This window comes from Varanus komodoensis, unplaced genomic scaffold (genome assembly GCF_004798865.1).
Source record: "Varanus komodoensis strain SLA01 unplaced genomic scaffold, ASM479886v1 scaffold2, whole genome shotgun sequence".
Lineage (NCBI taxonomy): Eukaryota > Metazoa > Chordata > Lepidosauria > Squamata > Varanidae > Varanus > Varanus komodoensis.
The window spans coordinates 4,765,340-4,784,537 of NW_025335568.1; the positions used below are offsets into that span (position 1 = coordinate 4,765,340).

General features: G+C 51.4%; 1 protein-coding gene across 1 annotated transcript in view; it reads right to left on the bottom strand.

Annotated features, from left to right (window-relative positions):
- Positions 1-2,924: 2,924 nt before the first annotated feature.
- Positions 2,925-19,198, bottom strand: part of ADRA1D (adrenoceptor alpha 1D) — a 49,202-nt gene continuing 32,928 nt past the window's right edge. The window contains exon 2 of the mRNA XM_044429236.1: positions 2,925-4,709. Within this exon, the coding sequence (XP_044285171.1) occupies positions 4,135-4,709 (575 nt within the window). The 3' untranslated portion in view covers positions 2,925-4,134. The remainder of the gene's footprint in view (positions 4,710-19,198) is intronic.

Here is a 19,198-nt window from a genome sequence, read left to right on the forward strand (position 1 = left end):
GGCATACATAAATCAATCCAGCAGAACCATGTGGCAGGAAATAAAACCTCACTCCAGCTGATAAAGACACTTGCAGATTTTAAAAGGGAAGGAGCAAAGGGCATGGGGAAACGAGACTTAAAACCTCCAAAGATTTGTTAAAGGAAATGTACACCTATGTACACATCTGTAAACAATAAAATACAAAGGTTATCAGATATCAGTCTGGTATAATTGCAGAGAAAGTCTTCTTTCTTCTTTTGTCAGCAGTGAGATTTGGCTGATCCATGGGATTCCATCAACAGTGTCAAGCAGTTTCTCGTATCGGAGAAAAGAAATTCTTTGCGTGTGGGGTCAAATAGGAAAAGGCACCCATACCCCTACCTGTGATCCATGGTCCACAGTAGGTGCTTCACTTGGTCATTTAACAAATTCCCACTGCTGAAGAGGTAAGTCTGCTGAATAACGGGATGGAGGCTTGTCTCCTCAGCGGTGGGAATCACTGCTGTGAAAGGTCCAAGAGTAGCGATCGCAGTGTGCCATGTTCTCTCCTTCATGCACATAATCCTTTGGTGCATTTTTTGACTTGTGAAGCCGATCAGAGCACACCTGTCTTTATGAATTCTAATCTCCCCCCCCCCCCCCACTGGTCCCCCACCGCACCTGTGTAATCCTTTGCGGGCTGCAGTAACTTCACCTGAGTTTGGCCACGCAAGGCGGCGGAGGCAGCTGGTGAGGGATTGTTGGGAAAACCTGAGCCAGGAGTCCCGGCAGGAGCACCTGAAGACTTCTACTTCCCATGGATCTAAGCTGGGCTTGGGGTTTTTGGGATATTGCAGCTTCTAGCAGAGGACGGCACAGAAACCAGTCAGCGGCCTTTTGACCTCTCTCCCCATTTTCTCCTGATAAAAGGAGAACAGCCAGGGGAGATCTCGGGAAGGGATCCCATTCGCACGGTGCTGGGGCACCTCTTTCATTCCGAGGGTTGAATGCAATTTTGGAGAAGCTCTCGGGGTGGGGGGTGGGGGCTAAAGGCAAAGGGGGGGGGGTAGCCGAAAGCACAAAAATGTCAGCAACTTTTTGCGTTAGTCTCTTCTGCCAATCATGCATCCTTGCAAGAGGAGTGTCAACCTTCTGGAATTGGGGAAAAAACTGTGCAAAAGGCAGGAAACCACCAGAACATCTTCAGGGAGGTGGAAGAGGGTGAAAAGAAGGGAAAGAGCTAGAGCCCAGGGGTCTAGATTGGCTCCTCAGCAAGGCTGGATTTGTCCCACACCTCTGCGTTCCCCACCCTTCATGAAGGAGTTAGAAAGTAATATTTTGGGGAACTTGACAAAATATGAGTCGTCCATCATTGTCACGAAAAGGGCAACCATTTCCCCATCTTGTCACTGAGTATTCTCAATGCTCCAGGATGCATTGTGTGTGCGTGTGTGTGTGTGTTTTCCCAAGATGCTTCTGCAGTGCAGGAAGTGTGTGAGCCATTCCGAGGGCACGGCCCTCGATGATCTCATCGCATGGCCAACTCTGATTGGCTACAGAGCGCTATGACATCATCCTGTTTACAGCACGACTGTTGGCTACTTTGGATGAAATGACAGGAAATGCGTGACATGTCTTAAAAAGAATACGTCAAACTATACGTCAAATAAAAGCTATTTTTAGCCTGCAAATCCAAATAAGAAATTATTCGGTACAATCCCTGCTGCCACGGTATGTTCGGTGCCTACGAAGCGTGGCGCTTGTTCTGCAGCGTGAGCTCCCCCTTCGACCCTCCGTTGTTTGCAGAATGCTGCGGATTCCAGGGGTCCCTCCCACCAAAGCAAATATATTCCGCACATTCGGACCTTTGCAATGACTTCCAGTGGAATCTTGACTGAGTGCCAGCTGGATTTTGATCCTCAGTCAAAAGTTTGCCCATGAAAACATCTACAGGGATTGTTCAATGACTGTGCTGCTATTTTCAGCTCTTGGGTTTGATTCATAGTTGCTGGAGGACTTGATTGGCTGGCCTCCACCCAAGTCCAATAAACAAGCGGAGGGGAAAATACATTTCCCACCAAGATGTCCCACTGGAAATATTGCCACTGACTTAACAGGTTTGGGGTCCGGAAGGTTTGCTTACCTGCTGCCTCTTTGCGAGTGAGATTTGGCAAACTTGCCTCTTATCACTAAACCACGGAAGGGGTTGTGTGAATTCAGGCAGGGCCCATTTTGCGTGATGCTGTTGGCTAACTGTGGGGGACATATTTCGACAAACACCAGAATGGCTGCCTGTAATTCATCCTGTACTTTGACAGCAAGGAAGAAAGAGAACAGAAGCAGTCCTAACCTTTCCTTGGGTCTCTCTCTCCTTGCTGTTTCCTTTCTTCTGTCTTTCCTTCCTTACTTCCTTCCTTCCCACCTGTGTTTGCCTTTTTAGAATGCCACATTTATTTATTTATTTATTTAAAACATTTTTATGCTGCCCCCATCGCAACAAAGCCTCGGGGCGGCTCACAACACATGTGTGGCGACAGCATCCAGAATAATAGGGCAAATGCCAGGGCCTGCAGGTCCTAGAGAGGTAACTCTGGGATGGACCCCAGTAACCAGCTTGTCCCCGCACTCTCTTATTTATTTATTTTAACTAGGGTCCCTGGCTGGTGTGAAGCCAAACACTGACAAAGGCTTTACCCGCCTGCCATATTAATTTTCCCAGAATGCTTCTGGGGCCCTCTTTGTCATGGCAGCCCAGAAGCATTCTGAGAAAAGGACTATGGCAGGCAGTTGCGAGCTTAGCCAGTGCTTCTCTTTGCAATGTGCCTGCCACCCTAGAAAGAAAGAGAGAGAGAGAGAGAGAGAGAGAGAGAGAGAGAGAGAGAGAGAGAGAAAGAGATAAGGTAGGAAGGAAGGAAGGAAGAAAGAGAGAGGGAGGGAGGGAGGGAGGGCCTCAGTCTTCCCAGTCAGCTAACTGGAGGGGACACTAGGCTGGTACAAGACGGTGGCACTGGAAAGCACTGCTCCAATCCGGCACGAATTTTAACCCAATATAGTTTTCAAATGTGTGAACCCAGTTAGAGGCTGGTTCAAACTGGAAACCTTACCAAGTTGTGCCAGTGTGTGTTTTTTCCTTTATTCAGCATGGAAGCATGTGGGGATTCTGTCACGCCGGACTAAGTTAGAAGTAGAAAGTGGAGGCTTCTGTCGAGAGCATCTTAAAAGCTCAGGAAACTCTGATGCCATTCCAGAAAGACCGGCCTTCTTGCCTATGTGTTTCCTCAAAACACGAGCGAAATCAGGGTGTCCTATTGTATCTTTCCCATCCCTAGTGCCTTCCAGCCCTCTGGGACTTCAGCTCCCATCAGACAGCTTGCTACACCTGGGGGTCAGACTAGATGGCCTGGGAGACCCCCTCTGATGTGCTTTGTTTCCATGTTGCTATATCTGGAGGGCACCCATACAAGCCAGAATTCTGCAAAGAACGGAGCTCAGAATAAAGCTTTGCTGTTGGGTGAGTTTATGCAATGCACTGTTCTGTCTACGAGTATGAACTTGCATCCTTTATTTTGGATCCTGTTACCCCTTCCTTGGACTTTTTTCAGTGTCAGATAGTTCTGGCGCAGGCCATGTGATAAGTTTGGTCCTCTGTACCACGGCATACCCTTACCCATCGCAGAAACAGATCTATTTTGGTGCTCCTTAGTAAACCCTTGCCAACATCTCTTCTAGGCCTCATGAACACACCCTGGAACTCCTACTGGACTCTTGCCCCACACAGCCAGTGGGGTTTTTCTTTGCTGTCCACCTGTCTAGGATGGAGGAGATGCTGCAAGGAGAGCACCCCAATGAAGATCACCACTTGCTCCATCCAGGAAGCCATGGAGCCATGGACTCTCCAGGGCCGTCAGCCAAGAAGGTGCGTGCCCAGCCTGGCTCCTCGACCAGAAGCCCATCTGCGACCGGAGATGCTGTGGACTGAACAGGGCCGCCCGTGGGCGAGGCCTGTGCTCCACCGTGGAGTGAAGATGGCTTCTTTCCTCAGTCTACCCATCTCACACACGGGCTGCACACACCCTGGACAGCCAGCTGTGTATAAAACAGGAACAAAACACAACAGAACAAAACGGAAGCCCCTCCCCCCAAGGGTCGTGGGGGTGGCTCTCCCTGTTAGCATTAAATATCTGTTTCTTTAAGCCCACAGGACTCAGAATCCGTTAAATCGTCATACGTGTGATAGTCAATACACTCCATGAATTCATTCGGGATTCCTATGGAGACCGATTCCACTTCTGTCTTGTACGAGGCGGCCGCCCCTCCTTTCAAGGAGCCCGCCCGGATCTTGTTGGAGAGGCTGTTCATTTTCTCCTTGAACTGCGTTGTCGGTTTTTGGAAAGGGGAGAACATTCTCCACCGCTTGAAGTTCAGCGTTCTGCTCCTGCCGGGCCTTTCCAAGCTGCCCGAGTTCAATATGAAGGAGCCATTGAGGGTGGACACCCGGGACCGGGGCTCCCGGTCGGAGTCTTGGCCGGAGCCATTCATGGAGGCTCCCCGCCAGTGGTTATCGTACACTCTCCAGATGGGCCTTCTCCGCCGGCGGCACTGGCATTTCAGGAGCCGGATGAAGGCTCTCTTGAACTCCTTGCTGGAGCAAGGGTAAATGATGGGGTTCACGCAACTGTTGAAGTACCCCAGCCAGAAGATGATCTTGAAGGACATTCCCTCGGGCTTCACGGAAGGAAAGAAGGATCCTGAAAGGAAGGTGCAAAAGGACACATGAGCAGAAGAAAGGCCTGCTGGCCCATCATTCCCTCTGGGAGTGACGCCCGGGAAGGTGGTGGAGGTGAGTGCCAGTCCTCCAGGAAGCACCACTTATGCGCAAGGTAGAGGTGGAGGGAACTCCGAGTTTTATGGGCGCGCATCAATTGCTTTAGGGAAACGATCATGGAAACTGGACTCCCATGAAATCTGGACTGAACCTGCTCAGAAGCCATGGAATGCTGACTGACTGTTTCTCGGGAAAGGCTGAAGACCACGTGGAATTGGGGAGCGTTGCTTGATAGCCCAGCCTGGACCCTCAGGTCCACTCCAGCGCAGTCCATTGCATGGAAGGACTCTTGGATCTTGGTCTTGCAGACCAAATCTGGTTGCCCGTGGCTCTCCAGAGGGCCACGTCCCCTTTCCTGACTGCCAATTGTTTGGTGGATCCCCGTATTTTGTACAACTCTCTTCCTGTTCTAAAAGGTAGAACTGTCTCTGCTAAGGGTTAGCTACCATTAGTAAGAGCATTAAGTCACAATGTACTGATATTTGAGACATTTTTGGTTCTGTGTCTTCTGCCTTTGGTCTCTCCCAGTACTCCCTGATGGGGAGGCCTCAGGTTTCTCTCCATGAAGCTTTTAATCCACCACTTCACTAAGGCTTCTGCTTCCAGATTCTTCACAGGAGTAAATCAGCTCCTTTACCCATATTTTTATGCCCACCTTTCTTTTTTTGCCTTTCTAGAGGTCTCAATGCACAACCACAAGGTGGCAGTGTGGTATAGTGGAACTGCAAAAACACACACGATTCTCATTGAGGTTCATTCCCTCATTTTCAGACAATGCTCGGTTTTCCTCGCCCCACTAAAAAACCATGAGGGAAGACCTGGAGAAGGAGTACAGCATGTAAAGCAACCATGGGCGAAGGTGTGGGAGGAATCATGTGCATATCATGAACGTGTTGTGCAGAGAAGCCCCCTGCACGGCTCCTTCCATGTCAGAAGGTCCTCACTTGAATCTCCTTCTTTCTCTAGAGGTGGATCCTTCCCTATCTCAGGACGGAGAGTGCCATCTCAGGATGCAGGATGCGGCTGGGCGGCCTCTAGGAACTGGTGCTCGCCAGGGCAGCCTAAGGGCACACCTGGGCTTCTCCCAGACGTCTGGGAAACTGGATTTTTTATCAGTTTCTACATCACCCAATAGCTGGAGCTCTCTGGGCAGTTTAAAACAACACCTAAAACACAATCTAAAATGCAATCAACATTAACAATGTAATAATAAGTTCATCATACACCAATTAAAAGCAAATTAATGCACTTATAACAAGTTACACCAGCCTATATGAATTAACTGGACAAGTGTTTGTGCACCTCACAAAGCTTCAGGAACAGTGGCACCGGGCAGGCCTTAGTGGGGAGCTCATTCCATAACTAGGGCGCCAGCACTGAAAAGGGCTTCTCTCGTGAACCTCAACAGCTGAACCTCTCCTGGAGGTGGCAACTGGAGGCAGGCCCCAGAGCTTGGTCAAAGCGTCTGGGCAGGTTGTGGCTGGAGAGGTGCTCCATCAGGTACTGTGGTCTCAAGCTGTGTCGGACTTCATAGGTTGAAACTGGCACCTTCCCCACCCGCGGCCCGTTGAATGCGCCGGACTGCAACTTCCAGCCTCGCTGGCTGGAGGATGCAGTCCTCTTTTACAGAGGAGTGCTTTACCTTTGAAGGCATCTTCCATTTGAAGGGCTGTCCAAGGACTAATATCCGTCAAGAGTGAGCACCTAAGCAGCGGACGGAACAGATGGACACCCGGGTCACCTAGACACCATTTCGGCAGCATCTTCCGATACATGGTATTTCTGCTTTTCTAAACACACACACACACACACACACACACACACACACACACACACACACACACTAGCACATGCACATTTAAAGCAAACAGATGCCTTCTTTTTCCTCTTTTTCATTTTGGCGATGCGTCTCCTCCTTTAGGGGGTGATTCCCATGTGGCCAAAGTGCCAACACATCTGGTGGCATCTGGCTGGAGGAGGCTGCCTCCGAGTATTTCTAGAGTGGCATCCATGTAAGTGCTTTTGGCCCAGGCTTAACTGAGGTATTAGGAAGAGATTTGTCTGTAAAAATAACCCAGGAAGCTCCCAGCCTGACTTCCGTTGTCCTCCCAGACCTTCCTGCACAGGAAATTGAAATCCCAGGGACAAACCTGTTGTTTGCGATGTACCAATTGTGAGGTTTGTGATGTTCCTGCCTCACTGGGAATGCCTTCCTCTGCAAAGTTTAATTCCCCTTTAATCCTGGATTTCTCTGCCTGGAGTGGCTGCAGTTCCTCACTCCTGCCAGCAGAGGGACACGTGGACCACCCTGAGCTTGCTGGGCTAGCGCCCAGGGAACTCTAAGAATAACTTTCTGACTCAGACTCAGTGTCTTTTAATTTTAGATGAATCATGACACTGCGTGACTGTGGTGTTAATTCGTATTATGGGTAAATAACATGCGCTTCCAGGCACTGGCGCTAAAGGCCAGTGTCAAAACAGCTTGCAGGGGGGGAGCGTTTGGCACCGCGGACAGGAAAACCTGCACATCCTGAATGCAAGAATGAAAGCACACACAAACATCATTTGCCGGCCGATCCAGCAGCTTCCGAAGTCTGGTAATAGAAACGAGCATCATGGTTTCCGGTACCCACATCAACGGGGGCCTGTGATTTACGAGCCGCACTTTCAAAGGGATTCCCGGGTAAGCCTCTTGGCCTCTCCGGGATTGCCGGACCCTCAAGGGGAATCTGGCTCCTTCCCCCCATGGTCTGTGCGACGGAAGCCAGGCACACGAGGACACCCGCAATGGTGCAGAGGGTGTTGTGTCCTGGCTACAGGACCTCCGCCAGCCTTGTGCCCCAACGATAAGTCAGACTGCACTTCCCATCAGTCCCAGCAGTGCCAGCTCTGGGGCAAGACCCACCCTCAAGGAGTGGGTCTTCTCGCTACCTGGCCACCAGCTGCCCTTGCTCCACCTCCTCTTTTATCTCTTTGCTGCCATTTGCTTGATGGTAGAAAAAGTCAATTGCGAGTGAGTGGGCCGTGGCATCTCTTTCCTTTTCCCTGCGACGGTTGTCTGAGCCAGAGCGAGAGACGGGCAAAGAACCAGCTGCAAGGGTGAAGAGGAGGCACAACTCCAGGAGGTCCTTCTCAGGGGGCCCCTGCTGGGGTGTGGTCCCTTGGCAGAAGCCCTGTTACGCCTGCCTTTGACCCAGCCAACCTCAGGGGGTGTGTTTCCACTCTGGTGGAGGCTACAGGCTTGGCAGAAGACCTTGTGGGCATCCCAACGGATTCCTTGGTGGGCATGTGACGTTCTGTTCCTGGAGTGAGTTTACCCACCCTTGATTCCTCCGGGCTGTCATGGAGCCACTGGATGGCAGTTTTGCATGCCAAAGACCCTCTGCTCAATACAGGGAGGGCTGGAAGAGACCCTGAAAGCCGGCAGGGCCACTGCCAGCCAGCCTCAAGGTGAGATACCTCCTTGTGTGGACCAGCCGTCCAGGTGAGATACCTCCCTGCGGGCCAGCATTCCAGGATCAGCATGCGGGCAGGAAGGGAGAAGCCAAGTCGAGCTTGCCCCTGGCCCCACTGCTGGTTCTCTCCATCTGGGGGAAGAGGGTTTCAGGGTCTCTTCCAGCCCTACCTGTGCCATGCCAGGCTCTGCTTGCTTGGTCGACAGGTGGCACAGCAATGCCAGGATGGACATTCAAAGCCCCGGACAGTTCTAGATATTTGAGTGTTCTTCTCCAGGGGCCCCTTCCAAAGGAAGAGGTCTTTTTGGTTGTGGCACCCTGTCTGTGGAGCGAGCTCCTCAAAGAATCGCACCTGCTGCCTGCTTTGTGTTCTTTTTGGCACCAGGTGGAGCCTGTTTTTATTTCCGCAGCGCTTTAATAGTTCAGCTCTGCAACCTTCTTTTTATACATCCCATTTTATTCTCCATTCCGTGCTGAATCACAGCGATTGTCAATGCTATTATGGTTTTACTCTTTTAGCTGAATGAATGTTCCTGTCCTTTCAATGTTGGCTAAATTTTAACTTTTGTTAGCTGCCCAGGGAGCCTTGGCTGTTGGGAGGTACCAAAATAAAATAATACATAAATAAATAAATTTGTGCCTGACCATGTCTTCCCATAATGCCAGCCCTTGAACTCGGCCTCCTCCCTAACCTCTTTAGAGGGTCACGAGGATCAGCTTGCTTCCACTGACGCGTAGGAAGCCAGCCCTGTTGTGATTTCAGACCTCCTGCTTGTTCCTCTGCAAAGGGTCCCGGGCATCTGCCCTGAAGTCCTACCCCACCGGTGCCATTGTTCCCAGAGCTTCTGTTGCACGTATACCAAGAGCAAAGCACGGTACCTGCGTCGGGCAAGGACATCCCTCCCCGCTGCACCACTGCTCCGGGAGTATTTATGAAGATGCTACTTCTCAGTGATCTGCTAAATGTCCTGTTACACAACCAAATGGAGATTTATTCAACCCTCGCCTCCCCGCTCAGGCAAAGAACGGGGTTGTGTGCCTGTGTCTCTGTGTGTTTGCTTTGTCGCCCGCGAATCCGGCTGCTCATTGATGAATTACTTGCCCGCTACTGAACGCGATGCTGGGCCAGCCATGTGAGCTGCTATTCTTGGCTCCGTTCATCCTCGGGGCTACATCCGTTCTGAAAGCAGCCCCTCTGCAGTAAATGAATTTGTACCAAGGGAGAAATTGGCCCCTGCCCTACATGGGCCTAAGAGAGCCATTAAGTCCTTCCGTGGATTAAAATGTCTATCAATGGGACATGGCCAGGGATATTTATTATCCTCTAAGCGGGATGAGTTGAACTGCTTGATCGGATATATAAAGTCGCTGCATGGGCTGAGAGGTATTTGCCAGGAGGAGCAGGAGCTGCTGACCTGGGGGCTCAATCCAAATTTTGGGGGCTCCCACCCCACTCCAGCATGCAAGGGGCCCCTCTTGTTCTGAACTGTAGTAGCTTTCTTCTCTCTTAGCCAAGACACAGGCAGGAAAGAAAATGGCAAGTTTATTACTATGCCCTCATACTTTTCTCCTCTTCCATATTTCTGCCTACCCTGATTTTTCCAGAATTCTTCTGTTAGAAATTGTTTTAGAGGAGGCAAGTAGGAAAGAACTGCATTTGCACAATCTAAGGACTACCCAAAGGACTCTGTCATCCTGGTCAGCTGGGGTCTTTCCACCCAAATATTCCAAGTGCCATTTTAAATGGGAACTCAGATGCCGAATACAAAAGCTTGGCTGCTTTAGGTGCACTGGCTTCCCTTCCTCCTTTCAGAAGACTGCTGTCTATTTCAGCTGTAAGCCATCCATCACAAACCTGGCAGCGCAAAATCCCACTGTATTTCTGTTGCTTTAACTCCCATTGCATGTTGAATGTAATCAAGTAGGAAGCACCATCACATCCGATGCTCAAGTCTTGCCAAATAGCAGCAGTTTGGTATCGAATATCATGGGTTACAAGGGATGGAAGGCCCATATTAGACGCTGTGTGGCTAAAATTTCAACAGACTGGAGAATATTCAGCAATATTTCCCAAGGGAAAGCTTTGGAGGGAAATCTATTGAACTCTCTACTTGTTAAGATTGTGCTAAGATGCTGTCTGTTCCACATGCTCTCTGACACTCAACAGCCAAGAGCGTTGATCTAGTTACACACAGGATAATCCATGCCAGGAAAATGGAAACAAGCTTCCACCTGGGCGTAAATCACCCTTGGGACGCCTCAGTATTTAGAGCAGGCAATGTGTGCCGGATGTCTGCTCTCACATCCTCCCATAATGCAGTGGTTTTCCTTTTCAAGGCTTCTTTCCCTCATTGATGTGCCAAGAAACGTTGGCTGGTTCAGAAAACATGGGGCATGCTGCCCAACCATGGGTTGTTGTTGAAATGGGGGCTATCATACTATCCGAACCCAGCTGCACCAACAAGCCGTGGCTTGTCAACCATGAACAGCCTACAAAGGGAACCTCTTGGTTGTTCCAGGGCTGTGAATGGTGGGTTGTTCACCATGGCTTGTTGTCTTTGCTGGGTTGAGTTGACACAATAACCCATGTTTCAGCAACAGCGCATGGTTCAATGACAACCTAGGCTTAATCGCTAGGGGAGGGGTGGGATCTTGTGTGGATTGGCCCAGTCTCTATCATGGAGCCCTGAATTTTGGAAAAGAGTCAGGGGGATAATTTAAGGTAGGCATTTAGTTCAAGAAGGGGACTGTCCAGGCCTGTGCTAGCCTTCCCATTGCCTTGAATTGACATTAGCAAAAGCTTCCTCACTGTCAGAGCAATATGGCAGTAGAACCAGCTGCCTGGAGGGTTGGTGGCTCTCCCACACTGGAGGCATTCAAGAACGTGGACAGCCCTCTGAGTGGGGTGGTGTAACGTGGTGTCCTGCAATAGCAGGGGGTGGACTCAATGGCCTTCATGGACCCTTCCAACTCTGCTCTTCTAGGATTCTATGACATCTTGGATTCTCTACTGTCAACCTCCCGTTGTTGCTGTTAGTCGCGAAGTCATGTCCGACCCATCGTGACCCCATGGACAACATTCCTCCAGGCCTTCCTGTCCTCCACCATCCCCTGGAGTCCACTTAAGCTCAAGCCAACTGCTTCCATGACTCCATCCAGCCACCTCATCCTCTGCCGCCCCCTCCTTCTTTTGCCATCCATTGTTCCCAGCATTAGGCTCTTCTCCAGGGAGTCCTTCCTTCTCATTAGGTGGCCAAAGTATTTGAGCTTCATCTTCAGGATCTGGCCTTCTAAAGAGCAGTCAGGGTTGATCTCCTCTAGGACTGGCCGGTTTGATTGCCTTGTGGTCCAAGGGACTCGCAGGAGTCTCCTCCAGCACCACAATTCAAAGGCCTCAATCCTTCGGTGCTCAGCCTTCCTTATGGTCCAGCTTTCACAGCCATACATTGCAACTGGGAAAACCATAGCCTTAACTATATGCACTTTTGTTGGCAGGGTGATGTCTCTGCTTTTTAGTATGCTGTCTAGATTTGCCATCGCTTTCCTCTCCAGGAGCAAGCGTCTTTTAATTTCTTGACGGCAGTCCCCGTCTGCGGTGATCTTGGAGCCCAGGAAAATAAAATCTGTCACTACCTCCATTTCTCCCCATCTATTTGCCAGGAAGTGAGAGGACCGGATGCCATGATCTTAGTCTTCTTAATGTTGAGTTTCAAGCCTCCCTAGGGAGGGATTGGTGCACACGGACCCTTTGCTTAGGGTGGTTGGTGGGTTCCACACTCTGGAGGCTTCCAATGCCCACTTCTAGGGAGTGGCATGAGAGAGTCCAAAACATGGGGCTTGGAATGACCTCCCCAGATGCCACTTCTCTGATTCCAGCTCCACTTTCCAGAACCAGATTTCGGGCAGGGAAGAGACAGAAAGACAGGGAGGAAAGAACCGAAGGACAAGGCCATGTGGTGGCATGGCCAGGATGCTGGACTTCAAACAGGAAGGTCTGGGTTCAAGTCCCTACTCTGCCATGAAGCTTGCTGGTCAGCCGGTCTGCTTCACAGGGCTGTTGTGAAACATAAAAGCGGGTGGGGAAAGAGAAGAGACACCCTTTCAAGTGTTAAAAGCTTTGTCAAGGCAGAGTTGGCTAGTGAGTAAATGCTTGGATCTGTCTTGATGATTCTGGTATCTTCTGGGCAAAACAATCCAGCGTCTTCTGGGCAAAAATAATCCAGAGCAGTTCCAAAAAAAAAAAAAAAAAAAAGAAGGAAAAAAAACCTTTGGAAAGATGAGGCTTCACACAGCCTCATGATGCGCGTGGATAAATGGGCCTTGGTAATGCCCATGGAGGTGTTTCCGGTGGGACCTCCTGGACTCTGGCCCTCCCACTGCACTTCAGGCATCCCAAGATCAATGCCTCCCCTTTTGGGTCATGGTGTCGCTGCTTCGGCTGATCCTTCTATTTTGACTTTTTATGGCTGGCTTGTAAAAACATGATTACATTCTATTTTTTTACCTATCGCCTTGGTATCAACACATGCAACAAACGACGACGAAAACAAATGGAACAAGGAAAAACTCCGTGACTGGTTAGGACGGGACGGCGGTGGAACGCAGGGGCCAGGGAGGCGACAGGCTCCCTGCACAGCCGTCTGAGGGCGATGCTTCAGTTCAGAGCCTGCACTGAGAAGGGGGCTAGACGCGATGGCCCTCCGGTCCCTTCCAGCTCCAGCGTCCCACGATTCCTTATTTCTGGTTGCTTAGATAGCTATTTCCTGTATTTATTACATTTCTGTCCTGCTTATTTTTCCACTTGCAAAGCACCTAAGTCAGCTTACGTGATCACAGCGACCTTGCAAGGTAGGTTAGGCTGGCAATCAGTGACTGGCCCAAAGACACACTGTGAGTTTATGGCCAGTGGTGCCGGGGAGTGGGGGACTGGGATCCCGAGGACCCGAGTCCCAGTCCAGCCCCAGACCAGCTGTGGGTGCCTGTGCCGTCTATTCAGACGAAGATGGCTTTTATGATACACATAATATTGCATGTACAAGCTTCTTAATCTCTGTAAAGCACCCAGAGGACTTCGACTATTGAGTGGTGCAGAAACGTAACAGAAGACGTGACGGGACGGGACACACGCCTCGTCTTGTCTGCCTCCCTTGCTTGAAGTGGGGCGTGTGACTGAGCGCAGCATCGCTTCCTGCCGACCTCTAGCGGAGTGGAGGAAGCCAGAATCCAGCTGGTCAAAGGCTTTGGGTCTGCCTTTGTCCCTTCCGCCCACCTCAGGACGCAGCCCGTCCAGACCTGATGAAGGAGTCCAAATGCCCAACATTTTCAGTCCAGGAGACAGAGCAGGCAGGAAAAGAGGCTGTGGTGGAGCCACTCAGAGACTGGGCCCTGGACCTGAATTTCTGCTCTGCCACGATCTCTATGAGGGGTCTTTGGCAAGACGCCCAACAAATCTGATAACAAGACCGATCTACCTTATCGGGTTGTTGTGAGAATTATGTACGTGAGGGGCTGTGAAGAGTCCAGAGGGGTAATGGTCAGCCTTCTCCATCCTGGTGCCTTAGACAACGTGGCCATCGCCTCCAGAGGAAACCAGGGTGGGCCATGCCATGCAATGGGGAGACCCTGTCTCCCCGGCTGCTCCATCCTAACCCAGCTCTCCGAATTTGTATCCTGCCGGTCCAAACCAAAGCCTCACTTTGATTTGAGAGAGTTTTTCTTTCCTCTTCTCCAGGGATGCACTTCCTGTGAAAGAGTAAGACATGACCCTGGGAAATTGCAGGGGTGGGGCGAGGCAGGGTTGGGGGGTTCACGCCCAGGGGGCAAGAGGCAGAAACAGCAGATGCTGAAGCCATTTGCCGAGAGACTTGCAGAAGACTCGGCGATGGATGGCCTCCTCTGTCCCAAGCCTCTCTTGTTTGTTTGTTCTTCCTGCTTCCAAGTTCTCCCTCCCTCCCTTTTCCAGGAATGTGAACTTGGAAACAAAGCCCAGCGGGCTACAAGCCTGTGATCATGCAAAGCCGACCTGGCCGCGGACTGTCCTGCTCGGAAGGACGAGAATACTTGGAATTCTCAGCTGAACTCCCATTCATTCCATCCTTATTTATACCACACCATCCTAGCCTTAGATCGCTAGGAAACACAGAACGGTCTCTGTAGCCAAGGAGTTTACAACTCAGTTTCCCCAACCAGGCGCCCCCCAGATATTTCGGACTGCAATCCAGGCACTCCTGATCAGGGGCTGGATAGGAGCTGAAGTCCAAAATGTCTGGAGGTGTCAGGCTGGGGAAGGCTGGTTCTATATAGGTGCTACAGAAACATTAGAGAAGATTTTCCAAATTTAGAAAAATTAGAGAAATTTTCCAAAGGAAACCTGCTGAAACTAAGGAAGAGACTACCTTGCCCAAGAAGCCAGTGTGGTGTAGTGGTGAAGAGCATGGGACTGGGACTCAGGCGATCCGGGTTCAAGTCCCCGCTCAGCCATGGAGCCAACTGGGTGACCTTGGGCCAGTCACAGACTCTCAGCCCAACCTACCTCACAGGGTTGTTGTTGTGGGGATAAGATGGAGGAGGAGAATGATGTAAGCTGCCTTGAGCCCTTTGTAGGAAAAAGGCAGGATATAAATAAATAAATAAATAAATAAAAATAAATAAGAGGGGAGAATGGGGGCCCCTTTCTTCATCTACATAAGGTAAGATTGATTAAATCTGAGTCCCCGTCCTCCAATACGTGTCCTTAAAAATCTTTTGAAGCACAGTCTTCATCATGGATGAGAAGAACTGGAAAAGGTTCCAAGGTCCTGGAAGTCCGAGGGGAGACTTTTAAAGTGTTCTAGTTTCAATTTCTTAATGTTGGCAGCTATGCAAGAGCATCCGTGTGTGGAAGATGGGGGTTGGGAATCTCTTAACAGAGGTTTTTCCTTATTTTTAAAACCCTCAAATTCCAAGGGCTGCTTTGGGGAAGGTCCATGCTGTGCTGAATTAATTCAAATGTCCACTCTAGCCGAAGTTTATGACCTCTGATTCCTCTTTCTCTCCCCTATGGATTCTGCTGGGAACATTAAGTGGATGATTATAAGATCTCATATTCCATCTTCCCCCCCACTGGTAAGGAACAAGCTCCTCCCATTTTTTCCCTTTAGCCTCACAGCAACCCTGCGAGGTAGGTTAGGATAAGAGTCCACGATTGGTCCAAAGTTGCCCAGTGAGCTTCAGAAAGGAATGGAGACTTGAACCTAGATCTCCCAAGGACCAGGGCAAGACTCTACCCACGACACCACCCTGTTGAAACAGGGCTCAAGGGTCCCAGGCTCCTGGGTCCCAGTTTATTTCCAAGCACAATTTGAAAAGTCGCCACCCCGAGACGCTTGTAGGGGACAGGATAGAAGAGCTTTTAATAAATCAAATAAAGAATAAAATAAAAGTCTTGGGGTGACCCTCAGGCATTTTAGATCTTTTTATGTCCCCATTTCTCTCTCCTGCCGGCTTAATGGAGGGCATCGCTGCGTTCGCATGCATGGTGTTATTATAGTTTCGGGCTGCGAGAAGCTGCGCTGGTGAGAGAGGGTGAAATGACTTCAGTCGAAGCAGAGCGACGCCTGGAGGGCCGTCATCCTTGCACATCCAGCAGGAAGGGAGAATGGAAGCCCCCCAAAGGGGAGACGAGGAGGGCAGGCCGGTCCTCCTGGGCATCTTGGGCCGCTGGCTCACCAGGCTCCCGATCGGTTCCTCTGCAAGCTCTGCCGGGGTGGCTTGCCAAAAGGAGCGCGGGTGACCGGCCAAGTCCCAGCCTTTCCCCAACCGGTCCTATGTGAAAAAATGCACATAATTTCCCATAAAGTCCTGACGGCAGCGTCCCGTGAGCGACACAGGGGTCCACTGGATTCCCTGGATGTTTCTGCTGGGCGAGCCCCATGCTGCCTGCTTCTGACAGGGCCGGAGCAATTGCGGTTGCAGAGGACTGGCTCTGTTCTGGCTTGAGAAGAGGAGAATGGGAGGGGTAAACCCAGGACACGCTGAATGGGGCCTGGTTTGCTCCCTTGGCCTCTCACTGCCTCCTGCCAGAGGGAGGACAGGGTGGGCTTTGTCTCCGGACTTCCAGGAGATGGATTTACACTCCTGTGTACAACCAGCAACTTTCTCTAGGAAGTTTTGGCTTGTCCATCTCCGCTCCCCTTTGTCTCCTTCTGGAGGCTGCTTGCTCATTCTCAGCTATTTGTGTTCTGCTTGCAATGCATCTGATCTATTTTTATTATTAATGTCCTCGTCTTTCTTCCCCTTGCAAAAAACAACCACCACCACCCCTGAGGGGGCTTACATGGGCTGCCTTCTCTTTATTCTTACAAGAACCCTGTAAGTTAGGTTAGGCTGTGAGTCAGTGACTGGCCCAAAGCCATCCAGCCCGGTTCATGTCCTTGTGGGGACCAGAACCCGTAGCTTCTGAGTCCCAGTCTGACATTCTCACCATACTGGTTATCTCGTCTGGCACACTTGGCCACCCCAAGTGGAGAAAGAGCCGGCCAGACAATGAGTGAGTGAGTGAGTGAGTGAGTGAGTGTGTGTGTGTGTGTGTGTGTGTGTGTATGGTGTCAATTCTAGGGGGAAGAATACCTGGAGAACTGAAGCCCCCATCTTCCATCTCTGGCATTGCCAGGCAGGGCTGGGAAAGATTCTTCTCTGGGGTCCTGGACCAGCGAGATGGACCACCGGTTTTGCTCTCACAAGGCAGCTTCATAGTCAAGGGATTCTGTGTGGGGTGTGATTGAACGGTGGGTCGCAGCTGCAACACGGGCTCTCCTGAGCCCGGCCAAGAAAACAAGGCAGCGTGAACAACCCACCACTCACAACCCGGCAACAGTCTGTAGTTCACGGCGAGCAAGCAATGGCTCTTGGGGGGTGTTTTCCACTGGTGGGTGAAACGGAAGGCGAAGGGTGCAAGACCAAAGGGGCAGGGCTAGAAATGCAACAGCAAACCCAAAACCAACCAAGCAAACCTCCAAACCCAGCACATGTTAATTTACCACCAGCACGGAGAGGCATTTCAGCCTTTTGATGAGAGAAAATACGGCACAAGTCCAAGAAGTGAACGAGTGATGGGACGGGGGGAGCCGAGGGAAGGGGGCCTGATCCTCGGGGGAGAGCCGCTCCCTGTCCCGAGTCCCCCCAGCCCTGGCATTTCTGCACGACACACTTCCACTGCGTAGAGTCGTCTTTCCCCAAGGAATGCCAGGAATTTGGGTTCTGTTCGAGGCTGCGAGGGGTGTCCCAAAGGCCAAAACAGCGTTGCCCTCGGACGACAATTCCAAGGATTCTTTGGCAGGGAAGAGATGGCCATTAAACTGAAGCAAGAGCGGGGCGCACAGCTGCCGTGCTAGCAAAACCACCACGCTGCTCTCCTTTCCCTGTCCTTAGTTCAGACTTTCGGAGAGAGGAGCGCCAGATCACAAAACACTGGAACAATCACTCACTGCAACGATGGCGCACATGGCCGAGTTTGTCTGCCCCTAATCCAAATGCTCTGGACTCCTCCATCCCATCACGCCAAACACCCTGGCTCGACTCCAGTGCTCAGTGCCTCTCTGGCACCCCAGTTGTTGTGCAAAAGCCTGGTCCGGGTAGCCTTTGGGACTCTTAAGTGGCCTCTTTGGAAGGAACTGTTTCTGACAGCAGCGATTGCTCAGGCTGATGGCATCCCGGCCGAGGCCCTGGGAAGGAAGGAACGCCGTGTTCCCTGCTGGGGCCGGAGACGGCGAAGCTGCGTCTCTGCCTCGAGATACCTCTCCCAGTGACCCCGTGTGCAGCCCCTGCTGCCAGCTCACTCCTGGCCGGCTCTCCGGTGCGTGCTGCAGTCCACGGAGATGGGAAAGGACCCAAAAGACACAGGCTGTGCCTGAGGTTATGCCCAAATGAGGGAGGGTGATCCCGGGACAGGCTGCGGCTGGCGTCGGCCGGGGGCCTGTCTCTTGGCTGGAGGGACGGGCGGCAGCCTAGGGGCACCTTGGAACAGCAGTGGAGACCCTCTGGCCCAAGGGCCACCGCGGCTGCCTGGGGCCCCCGGTGTGGCCCTCCCAGGAGGTTCTCACCTCCCCCGCCCACACCGCTTCCCCTTGCCCACCATGTTTCGGTGGCATCCCAGCTGCTGTTCCAACCCCCCCCCCCACACACACACACTTTAAAAAGGTTGTAATATTTCTTCCACGGCTTAATTACTGGCAGGAAAAGCTTTAAGCCACACTGGTGGGGGGATTTTTTGCATGAGGGGTGGTGAAATTCTTGACCCCTTTCCCTCTGGATCTGGCTTCTCTTGGGGCTGCAATATGGCCCCTTGCATCTCTGCCAAAAAGAATTTGGCCCTCGGGCTGCAAAAGGCTTCCGGCATCAGCCTTAAAGTCAGGGACATGGATCACAGGCAAGCTGTCTCGGTCCAGGGCCCACTTCCTCGGATGCACAGAGCGGCCGGAAGCGTCGACTCCAGGGGTTTGATCTGGATTTAAGCTGGGTCAGCCCCACTGTGGAAGTGGACCTCTGCAGACCCCTTGTGAACGCAAACAGCGAATCAGCCGATTCTGCCGAATGGGGAAAGCTGTGGTGCGTAGGGTGTGGGAGAGGACCACTTGCTAAAGCAGGTCCTTCCAGAGGTGGAGCGCCTTCCCTCTGCGAAGGCCCCTTCTCTTGCAGATCCCGGATTCAGTACCAGGTCGAAATATCCCTGCTGTTCAAAATCAAGCTGGTGCATCCAGTGAAGTGGGCCGCGGCCCACGAAAGCTTATGCCAGAGTCCATTCTGCAGCTGTGGGAGGCCAGCTTGGGGCAGGATTCTCAAGTGATCTGGCTTTATCTATTCCTTTGGGCTGACAGACATCGACAAGATTTACCTTCTCTGAAGCAAATCCCTGGACACATTTATGAGCCTTTGCACAGACCTTGGAAGGAGTGCAGCTCGCTGGGACACGGGAAACATT